This window comes from Eublepharis macularius, chromosome 4 (assembly GCF_028583425.1).
Source record: "Eublepharis macularius isolate TG4126 chromosome 4, MPM_Emac_v1.0, whole genome shotgun sequence".
Classification (NCBI taxonomy): Eukaryota; Metazoa; Chordata; class Lepidosauria; order Squamata; family Eublepharidae; genus Eublepharis; species Eublepharis macularius.
The window spans coordinates 99,440,519-99,456,258 of NC_072793.1; the positions used below are offsets into that span (position 1 = coordinate 99,440,519).

The following is a 15,740-nucleotide window of genomic DNA, read 5'->3' on the forward strand; positions in this document are numbered from 1 at the left end:
GATCCCTGATGAATCTGTCCTGGAAGAAAATTCCCTCCTGACCCCAAGATGGCTTATGTTACTCTAGGCATATAAAAAAGGTCCACAAAAGCCAAGCATTAGCTCATCCCTTCCTGCCCCTCCTCTCATGATCTACCAAAGTTCATACGAGAAACTTTATGGTTTTACCAAAGAGCTTCTGGTGATTCCTAGAGAGGCATGACCTCACTTCCAGGTTTTTCCCGGGATTGATGCCGTGGAATTACTAATGCCTCCCCCATAACTCTGCCCCCCAAGACTCCCACCAGTTGCCAGGCCATGTTTTTACTTTTACTTTAAAATAGATGCACTGAATATGAAGGTGTGACCCTACCTTATGCTGTTTTTACCATTATGCCAGGAAACCACAGTGCTAGTAGGCAACACAGGGGAAGACATCCACTCCTATGCCGAGTTGTTGGCCCTCCAGACTAACTAGTTGGCTACTGTGTGAGACAGGATGCTGGAGCAGATGGACTGCTGGTATGATCTAACAGGGCTATTCTTATGTTCTTATAGAAGTTTGTGAGCCAGAGAGTACTGCCATAATTTGGGTTTGGCAGCATCAGGTTACGCTGTCTGCAATCTGAGAGGATATTAAGAACTGTCTCATTAAATATGTTTTCTGTGAGGCACTGACCAAGTAGGAGGGTGCATGTCAACTACTTTAGAGCTAAGCCTATAGTATAACAATCAAGATGTAGTAAAGCTGATAGGAGACACAGCTAGCCTATTACATTGCTGTCAAAAATTGGGCTTAATATTATGCTGTGTTTTTCCATGTTGAGTATATTTACTCTGAGCTTTGGGCCATCAGGCAACAGGCAATTAGTGGCTGCCAAATCAATAATGGAGCATCTCCCACCCAGTTCATGTCTTCAAGCATTGCTGCAGAACCTGTATACTGCATGAAGTCTCTGACAAAAGACAAAGCCTATTCTAGCAGCATTGTGTTCAAATACCCAACACCCATCCGAAGGCTTGGTTCGTACTCAACTGGAACGCAAAAAACCTCTTCAGCTTTCTAAACTTGCTCTTATCACTTTCCCTGAAGAATCTTGAATACTTACTGTTCTTATGTTATGATTCTTACTGCCTGAAGCACAAAGGCAATGTCAAAAACTAGCAAATTATCTTGTAGTCATGTAATAGCACTAGCTACATCCATGCCAATATTGAGAGCTGTCATATCTAAAAATCTATTATTTTTAAAGGCTTTTCCTTGACAACACGAGAAGAAAACTTTAGAATGCTTTTATATTTAAAAATATCATTTATTGTATTTTATCATCTGTATTTTTTTTCATTCATCTGCCTTGCTCTGGCCCCTGCTGCAGTGTACAAGGAAGGGGGAGAGCTCAATGATCAACAAACCAGACATCACACAGGCACACATTCTGTCAATTATCAAAGTATTCAAAATAAAACCAGAAATACAACAAATCCTATAAAAACATGAAAAGAAATGGACACTAACTAAACACACCAGGCCATGCCGGATGGCTGATCAGAGCAAAATCAGAAAGCCCCATATGTTTCCTTTGGGTTACCCTAAGATTTTACCCTTTCTATAAGTCACCCTCTCACACAGCAGAGGTATCTCTCTCAAATACAACCCTAGGGGCCTGTGAAATCATATATATCCATAAGTGTCCTGAGGATTCATAGTGTCATCCTATGCAGAGTAAGTCCATTGAGTTAGGGTGTAACTCTGCTTATGGTTGCATTGTTAGATATATGGTGGAAAGCAGCCATCACCTTCAACTATGTAGATTCTCTACTCTCAAGTCTCATGAAGATGAGGAAGCAGTGGAAGGCAATATTAATGCCAAGGGATAATCCTTATTCTTTCATAGTCAGCCCTGGAGATTTGATCTACTCCCTAGCAAAGACAAGGGACATTAGGGATGACTGGATGTGGTGTACAGTAAAGCTAAAACCTAGGGGGAAACAGTTCTTTTTTCCACTCTTGTTTTCAAATGCAAGGGTTAGAATCAAAGTGAATAACTGTCCGCAAACTTTAGCAAGGTCATAAAAGAAATTAAGGGAGTTTTAAAATTTTTAATTCCAGTATACTATGCAAAAAAGCAATACTCTATTAGAAAAATAACATGGTGAATAACACAGCAGGATTCTGGTTTTTCTTTTCTGAAGCAGCATGATGGTAACAGACTGGTGATATAATTACCTTCAAACTGTCAATAGGTGGATTAAGCTTATAATCATGATGCAAGAAAGATGGCCTGCGTTTTGCTGGGATCCTTCACCAAATGAATAAATAAATAAATACTTACATATTTTAAAATTTTGCTGTTGGTGCATTTTAGCAGAGTTAGTTTTATACTGAGGCTGGGCTGAGGTATCGTCATCCCTTCAAGGCAAATGCCAATTCCAAGCCTCACGTGAGGGCATTCAGGGGACTCTACTCCACCATTTGAAAAAAAAAGTCATGAAGATCTAATCTGTTGATTCAGAATAGGAGTGTCCTCTTCAAAGAAGGGAAGAGTAGAAGGGCACTGGGACACACTTCCCTTCACTGACGCAAAGCTAACAAGTTCATTTGACAGGAAAATAAATATTTTGTGTACCACATTGGTGGGACCTCTTTTGGAGCCTGATTTTTTTCAGTGGGTGCCCAAATAGGGTTCTCAACCTCCAGGTGGGACTTGGAGATTTCCAGGAATTACAACTTATTTCCAGACTGCAGAGATCAGTTCCCCTGGAAGAAATGGCAGCTTCAGATGTGGACTTTATGACATCACATCCCTGCTGAATTCCCTGCCCAGGTTCCACCCCTGGATCTCCAGGAATTTTCCAACCCAGCATTGGCAACCATATGCCCAAACTTGCACACACTTACAATGGTATCTTGGCAGGAATAAACCATGGCATCCTGGGGAGAAGGCTATGATTAGCAAATTAAATGGAGACTGAATTCAAATTCACCCACCCACCCACCCAGCCCCTAAGAATATTGGGCAATGGGCAAAATTGTGTAGATCCAGTTTGGGCCCATCTCTAATACATTTTTCAAAAGAAAGATAAGCAAAAACAATCTAGAAGATAATAAAACTACCGTGGAAATAAATAATGACAGTAACAATGCTTTAACATTCCTGGTGTCATGGCATCTCTGAAATTCAAGTAGTGTGCACATGCCAAGAGTGTTTCTCAAAGCCACAGTCAGAAAAAAGAGAGAAGCCCAGAAGTTCGGGCACTGGAATTGTGTACCGTGTACATGTCATTGGTACTAGCAGCCCCCTCCATAACACAGGAATGGAATTAGGATAGGTGGGGGCGGGGGGGGGAGAAGGGGAAGAGATAATACACACCATCTCTTCTGATGGACATTTATTTACTGTGCCCACTTAATACCATACTGCTTCTGTGGAACAAAGACACATTACTGTCCCATCTGGATTTTACTTTGCTTCTACTGTCTTTCTGAGGCAATACCTCAAAGCTGGAAAGGGTACTGCTTCAAATAGTCCTTCATTCTCTTTGGTAGAGGCAAGCAGTCTGCCTCTGCAGTGGATCTGTTGATCTGCAGCCGGCAGAGGTGCTGCAGGCTTGGAGCACTATTCTTGCGGCTGTGTGGCCGGATCAGTTTCAAGTGCACTGCTGATGCTGCAATCTCCTTTTGTATGGGTGGCAAGGGCACGGGAGGGGGGTAAGGAGCATCGCTCTTGTCCACTGTGCATGAAAGAACATAATGCTGGATTAGGCTGACCACATCTGGGAAGGCCAAAATTCGAGGTTTGGAGAGGCAGTTGGAATCTAACCGGAACTTGCTGTCAGCATATTCGATGCGCACATTGGTGGGCCCCCGGTTGGTTTTGACTGACAATGTGAACAAGTAGCTTGGGTGAGTGCTGTCCCGTACCAGGAAGGTTCCTTCAGGCATCTTCTGGAGCTGCTGTTTGGCTTCACTGGCTGTGATGCAGCCCCAATACCAGCCTAGGAGAAAATCCCAGAAGGACAGATAGTTACTTTTAAACAGAAAATACAAATCCTAGAGGAAAATACAGATGGTTCACAAGGAGGCATCCTCAATATTTGTGCAGAGCAAAGTTTACAAAAATTGAGGAAAGCACATTTATTCATCTATCACATCTATCACATCTATCACTCTAATAAGCTCAGGTGGTATACATGGGGTCTTCCTCATTTTAACCGAAAATACTGTGAGTCAATTTATTTACTTACTTACTTCATTTATATCCCACCTTTATCCCCAATGGTGACTCATTTTATCCTCACAACAACCCTGTGAGGAAGGTTAGGCTGAGAGTGTGCGACTGGCCCAAGGTCACCCAGCAAAGTTCCATGGCAAATTCAAACCTGGGTCCCTCAGATCCTAGACTGACACTTTAACCACTATGCTACACTGGCTGAAAAAGACAGACTTGTCCAAAACCGCACAGTAAACTGCATAGCTGATTAAGGATTTGAATCTCAGTCTTACTGTTCCAAGCTGAACATTGCACCATACCAGCCCTATCACAGAACTAGCTTGTGATAAGATCATGCTGCCATCAGCACTGGACTTTCCTGAAGATTAGAATAATCTCATTTTGATGTTGTTTTTCACTTGTAGGGCATAAGGCAATAAGTCTTTATTTTCATACCAGTTTCTCTTTCCTCACACTGACTGTTTCCTATTAATTTCAATGCATTCTCAACATTATTTTGCATCACTTGCAATATAAATGAGATGTAACTCAAATGGTGTAAAAGAAATGTTTTTAAAACCCTACGAATGGTAAAAAAATGAAGCAAATCATAACTGATGACAATGTCAACATATGGATCAAAAAAGACATTAAAATGGCCGTTTTGGTTGATCTCTGCTTACAGGAAGGAGGCCCTATAATAAGTGTTAATCAACTGCAGAAAGAAAGACAGAGTGCCAGCTTCTTGCTATTTGCAACCTTAGAACACACCAGTTATAAAATAGACATGTTGATTTGGGCTCTTACCAGATTCTCGCAAATATGAAAAAGTCTTTGCAATACACAGCAGGTCCTCTTCTGGATCTCGTGGCTGAGGCGGGTTACTCTCTAGTGTGGGTTCCACCAAGACAGGAGTAGGCCCTTCTTGGAAGGGTGTGACTGATAGAGGCTGCATGACTTGCTCTGACAAATTCACTGCAAGAGCCCCAAGCGATAGTCTCCTGATTTTCTCCTCTGCCAGCAAAGGATGGGGTCTGAAAAGAAGAGCAGTTTGTATGCATTTTAGTTTTACTGGCACCAGATTTCATCACCAGGTTACTCCTTGCTAAGTTATTATGATACAACATGCTAAATTGCATAAACAGAGCTCTGCATATGTTAAGTCCCACAGAGAGGAAGAAGAAAGGAAGGAAACATCATACACTGAAGTATACATCCACCACATCCTCAGGCAAATGACAGTAAGCTTGCCAACCCTCCAGCCCCATTCATCTGGCTGGCGGAGTAGGGAGGCACAGGAGAGAAGAAGCGCATGCATGCACTCCCTCTAGGGTTCCCAGGTGCCTGCCACTGGCAGGCAAACTCCTGGGGATTTGCCCTCTTGTCCACCGATTGCTCAGCGATCAGTGGGAGGGGGTAAGCTCCCAGAGGTTGCCCGCCACTGGCAGGCACCTCAGAAGTGCACACTGCATGCATGCTTCCGACCAGCGTGGCAACATCACTTCCGGAAGTGACGTCGTTGCACCACACTTCGTTTGGGGCTGATTTGGGCCCCAAACGGGCTGATTTGGGCCCCAAACGGGCTGAATTGGTCCCATGCAGAACACAGGAATGCTCGCGTGGCTGGCGTGGTAACGTCATTTCCGGAAGTGACATCATCACACCAGCTCTGGGGCATGCGTGCGCTTTGCACACACATGAAAGAGGACCTCATGCAGCACACAAGGTAAGTGCCAGGGACTCCACCCTCCCAACAGGAGGTAAGGGTATCTGGCAACCCTAGCTCCGCTCCCCCACTACCCCGTTGTACCAAAAAATAAAATTTTGTAAAAACCAAAACCTTTAGAAAGTACTAAGAGTGAAACCTCTTTGAATCAGGGCCATTTTATCCATTAGGCATTATAGGCACAGAGTCTAGGGCCTACAAGCTTTTCAGTGGCCTATGAAAATGTCTGAGACTTGAAAAAATTATTGGCTCTAAAATACACAAAGAAAACTACAAAACCAAAATTAATAAATGTTTAATTAAGTATCTACAAAATGTAATAGTACATCAACTGCAACATAAATGAGTAAACACTTGCGCTCAGTGTTGCCCACTCTGCCATCCTGAGTAGTGGTACATCGTGACTGGCTGAGTGTGTTGATTCATTCAGGGTGTGCGTTTAATTCAAACAATAAAATTAAAAAAATTGTAACGTTATGAGAGCTAACATTATGAGCAATGTAGAAAGAGTAGTATTTGTGACCAGTTTTAATTATAGAGTTTAAATTAATATAGTCAGACGTCATTAATTATATTTAGTATTCATAAAAATTTAATTACATTTGAAAACTATTTGTAGATTGAATTTTCTCACTTTTCAAGAATTTTTGAAACAATTTGTAGATAAAATTGTTTAATTCAATTTGTAGATTCAAAATGTGTAGATTCAAAATTGTTTAAAAACAATTTGTAGATTAAATTTTCTCACTTTTCAAGAATTCCTGAGCATGCATGATGATTGCCAAGAAATCATAACCAATCATAAATTAAATGAGTTACTCGTAGCCAGATAATTTCAAAAGCAAAATTATAAAAATCCTTTCAATTTTTCAGCAAATAATAATATTTAATATGGTTTCATTTTAATATGTTTGATATGAAGTAGTGTAGGGTCTCCTAAAGTAAGAGTGTCTAGGGCCTATGAAAGTCTTAAAACAGCCCTGCCTCAAGTGCCTTATCATTTATATTTCAGACACAAATATCTCTAGACAGGTAACACAGAACCTAACTAATGAATCATTATTAATAAATGATAGCATTATTAATACAGATCGTGATAAATACTGATAAAGAAAAACTTACCAATGGAAACTAACCATTTGAAAATACATTTTTCCTTCAAAATTTTTTGGGAAATTACAGTCTGTAGATATCCTATTTCTCTATCAAGCTCTCAGTCATAACAGAGATTTCAATATTTACTAGAATGTTAAAGTAGTGGATGCAATGGACAGATGACAGAGTAACACCTCTCTCAAGAGGGCTTCAAATGACCATTTGGCAGCATGGCAGCCTTCTTGATAGGATTCACAGTCCCCTGGTTGGGGAAGGGAATCCCCCACATCCAGCCATGCCCCCTCTCCACCTGTTACACAGCCAGTAGCGGGGGGGGGCAGGGGAAGGTGTGGGGAATGGGAGCTCTGGAGTGCGCTCCTGTGCACTCTATTACCTTTGTTGTCATGCAAGGTACATCATAAGTTCCCTCCCGGTGCACACCCCACCACACCCCTCCATCCACCGGTTTGGGCCTCGGGGAACCTGACTACTAGGGTTGCCAGCCTCCGGGTGGTGGCTGGAGCTCTCCCAGAATTACAATTGATCTCCAGGCCACAAAGATCAGCTCCCCTGGAGAAAATGGCTGCTTTGGAGGGTAGACTCTATGGCATTATACCCCATTGCGACCCCTCCCCTCCCCAACTCCTCTCTTTCCAGGCTCCACCCCCAAAATCTCCCGGAATTTCCCAATCTGGACCTGGCAGCCCTACTGGCAATCCTGCAGTGCTTCCAACCACATGAAGAACCTGACGTCTGTAATCCAGTGAAATTACTGATATTAAAACACCAACAAAATCTTATCTATGTAGCTGGAGAGAACGGCATTTTAATATTTCCATCAGTGTGGGGCTGTACATCCCAGTCAGCAATCAAAAGAGTTTAGTGTTTGTTTTAAAAATTGGTGACCAAGCACTGTTCTTAAAATACCCCCCAATTCTGCCCAAAGCCTAGGAGAATAAAAAAAACATTCACCTAGTGCTTAAAACTATTTAAGCTGTGTCCCAGGCAAGCAACTATGGAGAAGCAGTTTCAAAGATGAGGCACAGCCACCAATAAGGCCCTGTCTTTGGTGTGGTCACCCATCTACTAACTGAAAGCAGGAGGAAAGAAGCAGGGACTTTGCTTAACTAATGGCCAAGGAAGTAACTGTTAACTTGAACCAGTATTCAGTATTTTGAGGAAACAGTTTTTGAACAAAATTTGAATCCAATAACACTTTAAAGACTAAAACATTTTCCAGCAGTTTTATAATATGCCGATACTAAGTCTCTGCTACAGTAAGACAGATATTATTTGTGTTGGAAAAGAGCAACAATAACAAAAAGGATGTATAAGAGCTGGAAATAGAAAGAACAGAATGGGGAGTTAATGTTACAAGGCAGTCTGTGCTTGGATCTGCCTTTGCCATGCTTGCTTGGGTTTGGCCATGGCCTCCTCTTCTGTTCTCTTGACAGCTTCGTTGCCCATTTCCAACTGCTTACTTGGCTGGAGGAGACATCCATATGGTAGAAGAGATAACCCAAACATTCATTCATAAATTCCAACTGTACTTGTCTGGTTAACCTGCCAAACTGAAGAAGTACACATGCAATCATGCAAAAGGGCTGAGTCCCGATTGGAAAATTCCTCACTTTCCTGCTTTCATCATATAACTCTCAATAGCTTGCAGTACCAATGATACCCCTGATGAACATGTGTTATATAAGGTTCCTATCCCCATTACTAATCTGTTTATTCTTCTTCTCCATAGACAGCCTCAACCTACCACTTGACCTGCTTCAATTCACCCTACTGCAAACTGAAATCCAAAGATGCGTTAAGGAAGCGTTTATCAAAAGTAATACTAACCAAAAAGGATTTGAAAATTGATTTCTTTTTTTTATAAAAAAATCTGAGTTGCAAGCTTTTGCATCTTTCCCAAAAGGAAACAAGAGAACTCTTGTCAAACAGAAATCACATCAGTCCGGAATGTGCTCATTAGTGTCTGCTGCAGGATGGCAGCAGATTCAGTAGTAGAAGTGACTCATAGAGCTAAAAGTAGGCATAGCTTTATATAGGTATCTACTAGCACTGAAAGCTTTGTACTGGACCACAATGGAAAGCGCTTCGCAGTGGCTCTTGCAAAGAATGACTAAGAACAAGCTCCATACTTAATGCCTGAGTTACTTTTAGTAGATTTTCTGTTCTGATGTTTCTTTCAACAGAGGTGACTGCTCCAGCTCTAAACTGCTTTGTATCTTGTGCAATCTCTTAGCTCTCTTTTCAGGGTAGGAGGTATACCAACAGGAAAACCCTGACATGACAGTACAGTGCACAGCAGCTAACAACAACCAAAATGATCAGGGGATTGAAGCAGGAAAAGCTAAGAGTCCTTCCTTACACAAAAAGAAGCTGCCATGTGGAATTTGCTGCCACAAGATTTGATGATGGCCACTAGTTAAGCAGCTTTTGGTGCACACTAGAAAAGTGTGTGAGAATGTGAGGTATCCCCATGTGAGATACACTCAGTCACTATTTTGTATGAACATGGAAGTATGTATATTTGCCAGCTTTAGTACATGTGATCAAAACCCCAGATTTTTGAGGGTGTGCATTTGTGTATACTGAAGCTGGAAAATACACACATTGCTTTATTCACACAAAATGGTGACTGTACATATTGAAAAGACTGCACATAGTGTGCTCCCATGGAACACAAGATAAGAGTGCCAAAACAGTAACAAATGAAAGGACTTAAGTTCACGGAGCTATCTAGATCCATTAATTAGCCATGGTAACTAAACAGAACCCTCACATTCAGAGACAGAAATACTCTAAATACCAGTACTTGGGGGTGGCAACAGAGGATGGCTTTAGTCTCCATGCTTTGCTTTCATGTGAGACTAGACTGCTGTAGTGGTTAAGAGCGCGGGACTCTAATCTGGAGAATCAGGTTTGATTCCCCACTCCTCCACTTGAAGCCAGCTGGGTGACCTTGGGTCAGTCACAGCTTCTAGCTCTCTCAGCCCCACCCACCTCACAGGGTGTTTTGTTGTGGGGATAATAATGACATACTTTGTAAACCGCTCTGAGTGGGTGTTAAGTCATTCTGAAGGGTGGTATATAAATCGAATGTTATTATTGTTATTATTATTATAGATGGACAACTGATCTGAGTCTGCATGTCTGTTCTTATGTTTTAGGGAATATTCCCAGTTTTGACTGATCTCCCACTCTCCCTCTTTATGTCCTCTGTGTATGTGTAAATATATATTTCCCTCATAGAGCTCTTACCATCGGAATTTCACAAGTGTCTAAACTTGTTCAATCCCAGTAGTTGTCTGATAGGGTTGCCAGCCTCCAGGTGGGGGCTGGAGATCTCCTGGAATAATAACTAATCTTCAGCCAACAGAGATCAGGTCCCATGGAGAAAATGGCTGCTTTGAAGGGCAGACTCTATGGCATTGTAACCCAATGAAGTCCATCCCCTCCCCAAACCCCACTCTCTCCAGACTCCTCCCCCAAATCTCCAGGGATTTCTCAAGCATGAGTTGGGAAGTCTAGGTGTGTACCATACATATTGTGAAGAGAAGGGATTTGTGTTTTCATATTAAAGTGTTTTCTGTGGATCTTGTTGTATTTAGGAATTTATAGTGCCATTCTAAGCAGAGTTACACTCTTTTAAGTCTACTGACATCAATTGACATAAAAGTGTGTAACTTTGCTAAGGATTGCACTGTTAGTTGCTTTAATCTTTATTATCAACTGTAAATAGATTTTAAATCTCTGTTGCCTTTACTGCTGCCTTCTTTAGACTGTAAACAAACAAAACCTGCATTCTTGTTTGGGGGGAGCTGTGTTGTGTGCGAAAAAATACAATGGCTTTGATGGGGTTTTGTCTGAGTCTAGGATATCCCCTTGGAGAAACAAGGACTTCAAAGCTCCCAAGATTCTTGCCTGCTTAGCAAAGAGGGACAAGTGAGAAATGAAGTGGAATTCTGTCAAAGAGGGAGTCTCCGGGGCCTGACAGAAGGACAGAGGAAGAATGAAGAAATTCTCATGATATGTGAGACTGTGTGTGTGGTTAGATTTGAGTGTATGAGAGAGCACTGATTAGTAAATTGGGGATTTTAGAGTATGTGTGTGAGAATTATGAGTTAGATACAAAGATTCACACAGAATAATGTAGCAACTTCCTAAACGTTATCATAGGGGGGAGGAGGGAAGCAGAAGTTACCCTTATGATTGTATATCAGACTACTCAATGATTTCTAAAAATGTAAACATTCTCCTTCCTCAACGAGGATGGAGAATATTAGGAAAACTTGTACATCCAAGTATGATTTTTCAGAAAACTGGAATCAGATTGAGAGGCACTGTTGTGTAATGGGTACATCAGTGTTGGACAGCTCAGAGAGACTTCAGTTCAAACTTCCATTCAGTTCAAATCTCAATAGATAACTGAAGACCAGCTACCATATCTCATCCTAATCTACCTCACAAGGTAGTTTTAGGAAATAAAGGAGTGGCAGAAAAGACATATATACCGCTTAGGCCCCTTGGAGGAAAAGAGAGATTAAAATGCAACAGTAGGGACAAGAAATATAAGACAATATTCAAGGTTTAAAGAAAAATTGCCAAGGGTCAAATAGTTCTAATTAATGAGATTAAAAACAGTGGATTTAGTGAAAAGGCTACAATGGCTACATCAAAAATTAATACAATAATGTATCAGTACAAATGTTCTTTTAAGGCACTGCTACTTTGGAAAAGAAAGTAGACATTATCTGGTCTTAAAAATTAAAAAAAAAACTTTCTCCAAAGTATTAGCACTGGTGAATTAAAAGAGAAGAACACAGACAAATCTGTAGATCAGATTTCAGAGAGATATTTACTTCCTTGCACAGTGAAACTTTCATAGCAAGACATCAGATACAAAAAATTCCCGAGCCCTGTGCACTCTCAGAGGGGCAAATTTCTATTAACCCTCTTCAGCATTCTGTCTGAATAAGGAGGACAAAACTGTTCTCTAAACATAACAGGATTCTAAAGTACAAGTCTCAATGTAAGAAGCAAGCGAACAATGAAACAACCGTGGTAAAGGAATCAGATCTACTACTGCAACGCAAGTCACATTTAAAGTTAAAGCTGAGAAACAGGAAAATAATGATGGTATCTTATCAGCACTAGAATGAAGCAGAACCTAAAAGGAGGAGGTTAAAAATGAAGAGGAAAAACACTTCTAATGTCTGCCTTATATTCCATGGCTTAAAATTAGACTAGATTTTAACAACTAAAGGGACAGGTCCATGTTTTGGCATGCCTATATGTGTAAAAAGGTCAGACAAAATACTGTAAACAAGGCACTGGTTGCAAATGCAAGTGTTTATATCCTCAGTGGCCCCAAGGAACAGCAAATGTTAGGCTGACCTGGCAAAACACACATTCACATTTGAGTTGTAGTTTCCCAACTGTGTGATAAAACTAAGAAAGTACAAATAATGGGAAGCATCTAGCCAAACTGGAACAACTGTAAACTCTAACTGTAAACTGTAAATCTTAATTTCTCCAGTGTACAGGTTACAGGGCTAGATGTGATTTGCACACCTATATGTCTGTGTCACACAGAGTCACAGTCCCCACACTATTGCTCCCCCCCCCCGCCCCCAGTCTTGGGTAGATAAACTGTCACCACTTTCAGAAATCTATGTATATATTTCAGAACTAACCTTCAGTGATAAACTAGTTTAAAATCAGACATTCATTTCTATTCATGGTAGAGGGCTCTCTAACAGCTCACAGAGTATTTCCCCACAGGTTTAGTTTTCCAATTTATTTTTAATACTCCCCCATCCCCACCCCAAACGCACATTCTTTCCATTAGGATGTTTAAGCCACTTATTTTTTAAAAAATACAGCACAGACATCAACAAAGTTCTTTTTTCCCCATTAAAATGTTTTAAAGGTATTCTGTACTATTTTCTCTCCTGAAAAACGTGCGTGGCAGTAATGGAAGAAAGGAAAGAGAGGCTGGACTTTCGCTAACGTAAGTTAACTTCAACCCACTGGTATGTACGGAAACTTCACTTTTTTATACAAACCGAGGCTCAGAATGTGTCCCATTGAATCCATGGGAGACAATGTTCTTACCCTGCTTTAGAAAGTAAAGTCTGAAATGTATCTTACCCGTGGACACAGAGGATCATGTCACTCCAGGACGAAGGAAAAAGCATTAGGTCTTCAAGAGAACTAGGAAATAGCTCTCCCGCTGCCGGTTATTTTCTTCGTTCCCAGCAGGAATACCACAAGTCGGTAGGTAAGTAATGAGGAGAGAAGAGGCTGGCTTTATTCCACCACAGCTTCTCGAAAGCACCTTGGAGGTCAACCGCAGCAAACGAAGTAAATTGGGGTATCCAGAAAACCTGTACGGATCGTTCAGCGAGCTCTGCGTAGAACAAGCTGCCTGACCGTAGCCCTTTCCAATATATTCTTGCTGTGGCCAAAAAAGTAATAAAAATGATTTTAAAATTACCAGAGTAAAAGAAAATGAGTACTTAAGAAAGGATGAGAATCCTCCTCTCTAGTGGCGTTTAAGACCGCCAATAAAAAAAGGAATGTATAATTATAAATATATCTCAATAAACAGTCTCTGTCTGAAAGAAGTTAAGCGAAGAACAGCAGCAGCTACCCTCGACGCTGGCTGTTAGAGTAATACAGCTGTAGGAGGAAAAAACACTACTAAGTAATATTTTGTTTGCCCCTTTTAAGCTATTCCAGGAAGTGGTAGATTCCTGGAATTGTATTGTATTCACATCACAGTACCGATATTAACCAAAAAGAAAAGTATAAATAGATTTGTCCATAATAGGTATCTTGATGTCAGCGTCGCTCTCCGGAGGTCAAAATAATACCCCCTGTATTCCAAATCTTTTTTTTCTCTACAGGAAAATAAAATCAAGCTGCTCCTTCCAGGGATCCAGCCGAAAAGTTGTTGGTTGTTTTCAGGGCTAGCCAGCATTGGCTGCTTTCGTTCTGTGTGTTCAAGGAAATACCTTTGATAGATTTCCAAGAACTTTCCAGGAAAGCTGGGCTGGACCTCACAGCTCTGCCAATCAGAGAGAATGAGGGCAGGGCTGGACCTCGGAGCCCTGCCAATCAGAGGCCAATGACGTCGAATGCTGTAACGAGCGTAGCCTTGTAGACTTACTGAGAAACACGCACGCCAGTACCCCGGGGCGGGGGGGGGGGGAGCGGGTGCCTGCTGGAGAACCCCTCCAAAAATCCCAGGCGGCTCGCTAAGGGCGAAGAGAGCAGCCTTTAAAGTATCCCCGCCTTGAATGGAGCGACGGCGAACAGTCTGCTTTATGAGGCTGCTGTTTCCGCAAACGGAATCCTGCCGTCTCGCACTTGAATCACTATTTAATAGATAACTTTTCAGATGCAATTTCCATTCTTTCTTCTACCTCTTCACCAAATAAAAGAACCGTGCTAAAACTGAATACAGGTAAGGCAAATGGGGGAGTCCTGGTTGACACTTGCAGAAGGATGAAGTCGCAAAATCTTGAGGTGGAATGAACTTCACGCAGCACATAAAACTCAATGCAAAGACCAAAAAGGACAACAAAGGGAAAAGGTCCTAGCCTTTTCTCTTTGTGTGCTCTGTTAGTCTTTTGTCTACAGGGAGTTTTTGACAGGTGATCCCTTACCTGCAGCCTGAAGAGGTGCAATCCTTCCTCCCCTTCTTCTCTGGCCCATCCACCTCTTTTATGCCTTCTACTGTGAGCTGCTCTTTACTAAGTAGCTCCCCAAAATCTCAGTCAGCGATTTCTCCAGCGTTGCTAACTTGAGATGGTGAGGCTTCCATATGGGACCTTCTGTGTACAGCATGTATGCTGTACCACTGAGCTGTGGATTTCTCAAGAGAGGGATGAGGATCACACCTGTTAATTCCTCCCTCTCCCTTATCAGAGGTTCAGTAGCAGGACTGAGTCCAGTGTCATCTTAAAGACTAATAAGATTTTAGGTTTTGAGAGTCAGAGCTAGCTACCTTTTAAAGGTCCCTTTTTGCAATCAGAGCTAGCTACCTATCTGAAGAAGATTGACAATTCTATAGACAGGCCTGTGTGTGTACAAATTCTGTGCAGAATCCCTTTTTGTATAACGGCTTTTTACAGCATCTGTAATTGCACAAAAAAGAGACTGCATTTTGTGTGTGCTTAGGCTTCTTCATAATTTATGGCAAACACATACAGGTGCAGATAGGTTAGTAGTTTCTTTCCTCCCTTCTCCGTGCATTAACTGTACCCCAGTGTAACCTGGGTTTGATGAATATTAAACACTACTAGTAGTTACAGAAGTATAAAGTGCTTCATGAACTAGGCCCGCATACTTGAAGGACCATCTCTCCCAATGTGAACCCATGCAGCAATTGTGCTCCTTACAACAGAGTTTAAAATTGAAATTTCTCAAAAAATAAAATGAAGTCGCCTGACAGCTATATTCTAATTAACTTTACTTATCCATTCCCAGCTCAAAACTTTTTTTCAGTATAAAGAACAGTCTGGAATGTTCAGCTCTGAAGTATCCCAAGCCCCCACAATGATGTTCCACATAGGACTAGAAGGTTCACTGTCAGAAAGCCAATACTCTATGAAAAACACAGGGGCAGACTAGAATACCTTGTCCTGACGTTTCCTAACCAAATGGGCCTTCATATCGTAGGGCTAGCTGGGCATAGTGGTACTCTTTCT

At 41.5% G+C, this 15,740-nt stretch overlaps 1 protein-coding gene across 1 annotated transcript; it reads right to left on the bottom strand.

Moving 5' to 3' along the window:
* Positions 1-1,278: 1,278 nt before the first annotated feature.
* CISH (cytokine inducible SH2 containing protein) lies at positions 1,279-14,000 on the bottom strand. The gene is made up of 3 exons (XM_054978847.1): positions 13,177-14,000; positions 4,998-5,224; positions 1,279-3,975 (listed from the first exon to the last, which is right to left on the bottom strand). Exons 1-3 carry the CDS (start codon positions 13,221-13,223, stop codon positions 3,476-3,478), a joined length of 774 nt encoding a protein of 257 aa, XP_054834822.1. The 5' UTR covers positions 13,224-14,000; the 3' UTR covers positions 1,279-3,475.
* Between the last annotated feature and the right edge of the window lie 1,740 nt (positions 14,001-15,740).

Bases quoted from the DNA above. Each gene is read 5' to 3' on its own strand.
- CISH (XM_054978847.1), bottom strand. From the start codon at position 13,223: ATGCTTTTTCCTTCGTCCTGGAGTGACATGATCCTCTGTGTCCACGG. The intron at 5,225-13,176 runs GTAAGATACATT...TCTTCTTTTCAG, and splicing joins ATGATCCTCTGTGTCCACGG to ACCCCATCCTTTGCTGGCAG. The intron at 3,976-4,997 runs GTAAGAGCCCAA...ATTTTCTCCTAG, and splicing joins TTCATATTTGCGAGAATCTG to GCTGGTATTGGGGCTGCATC.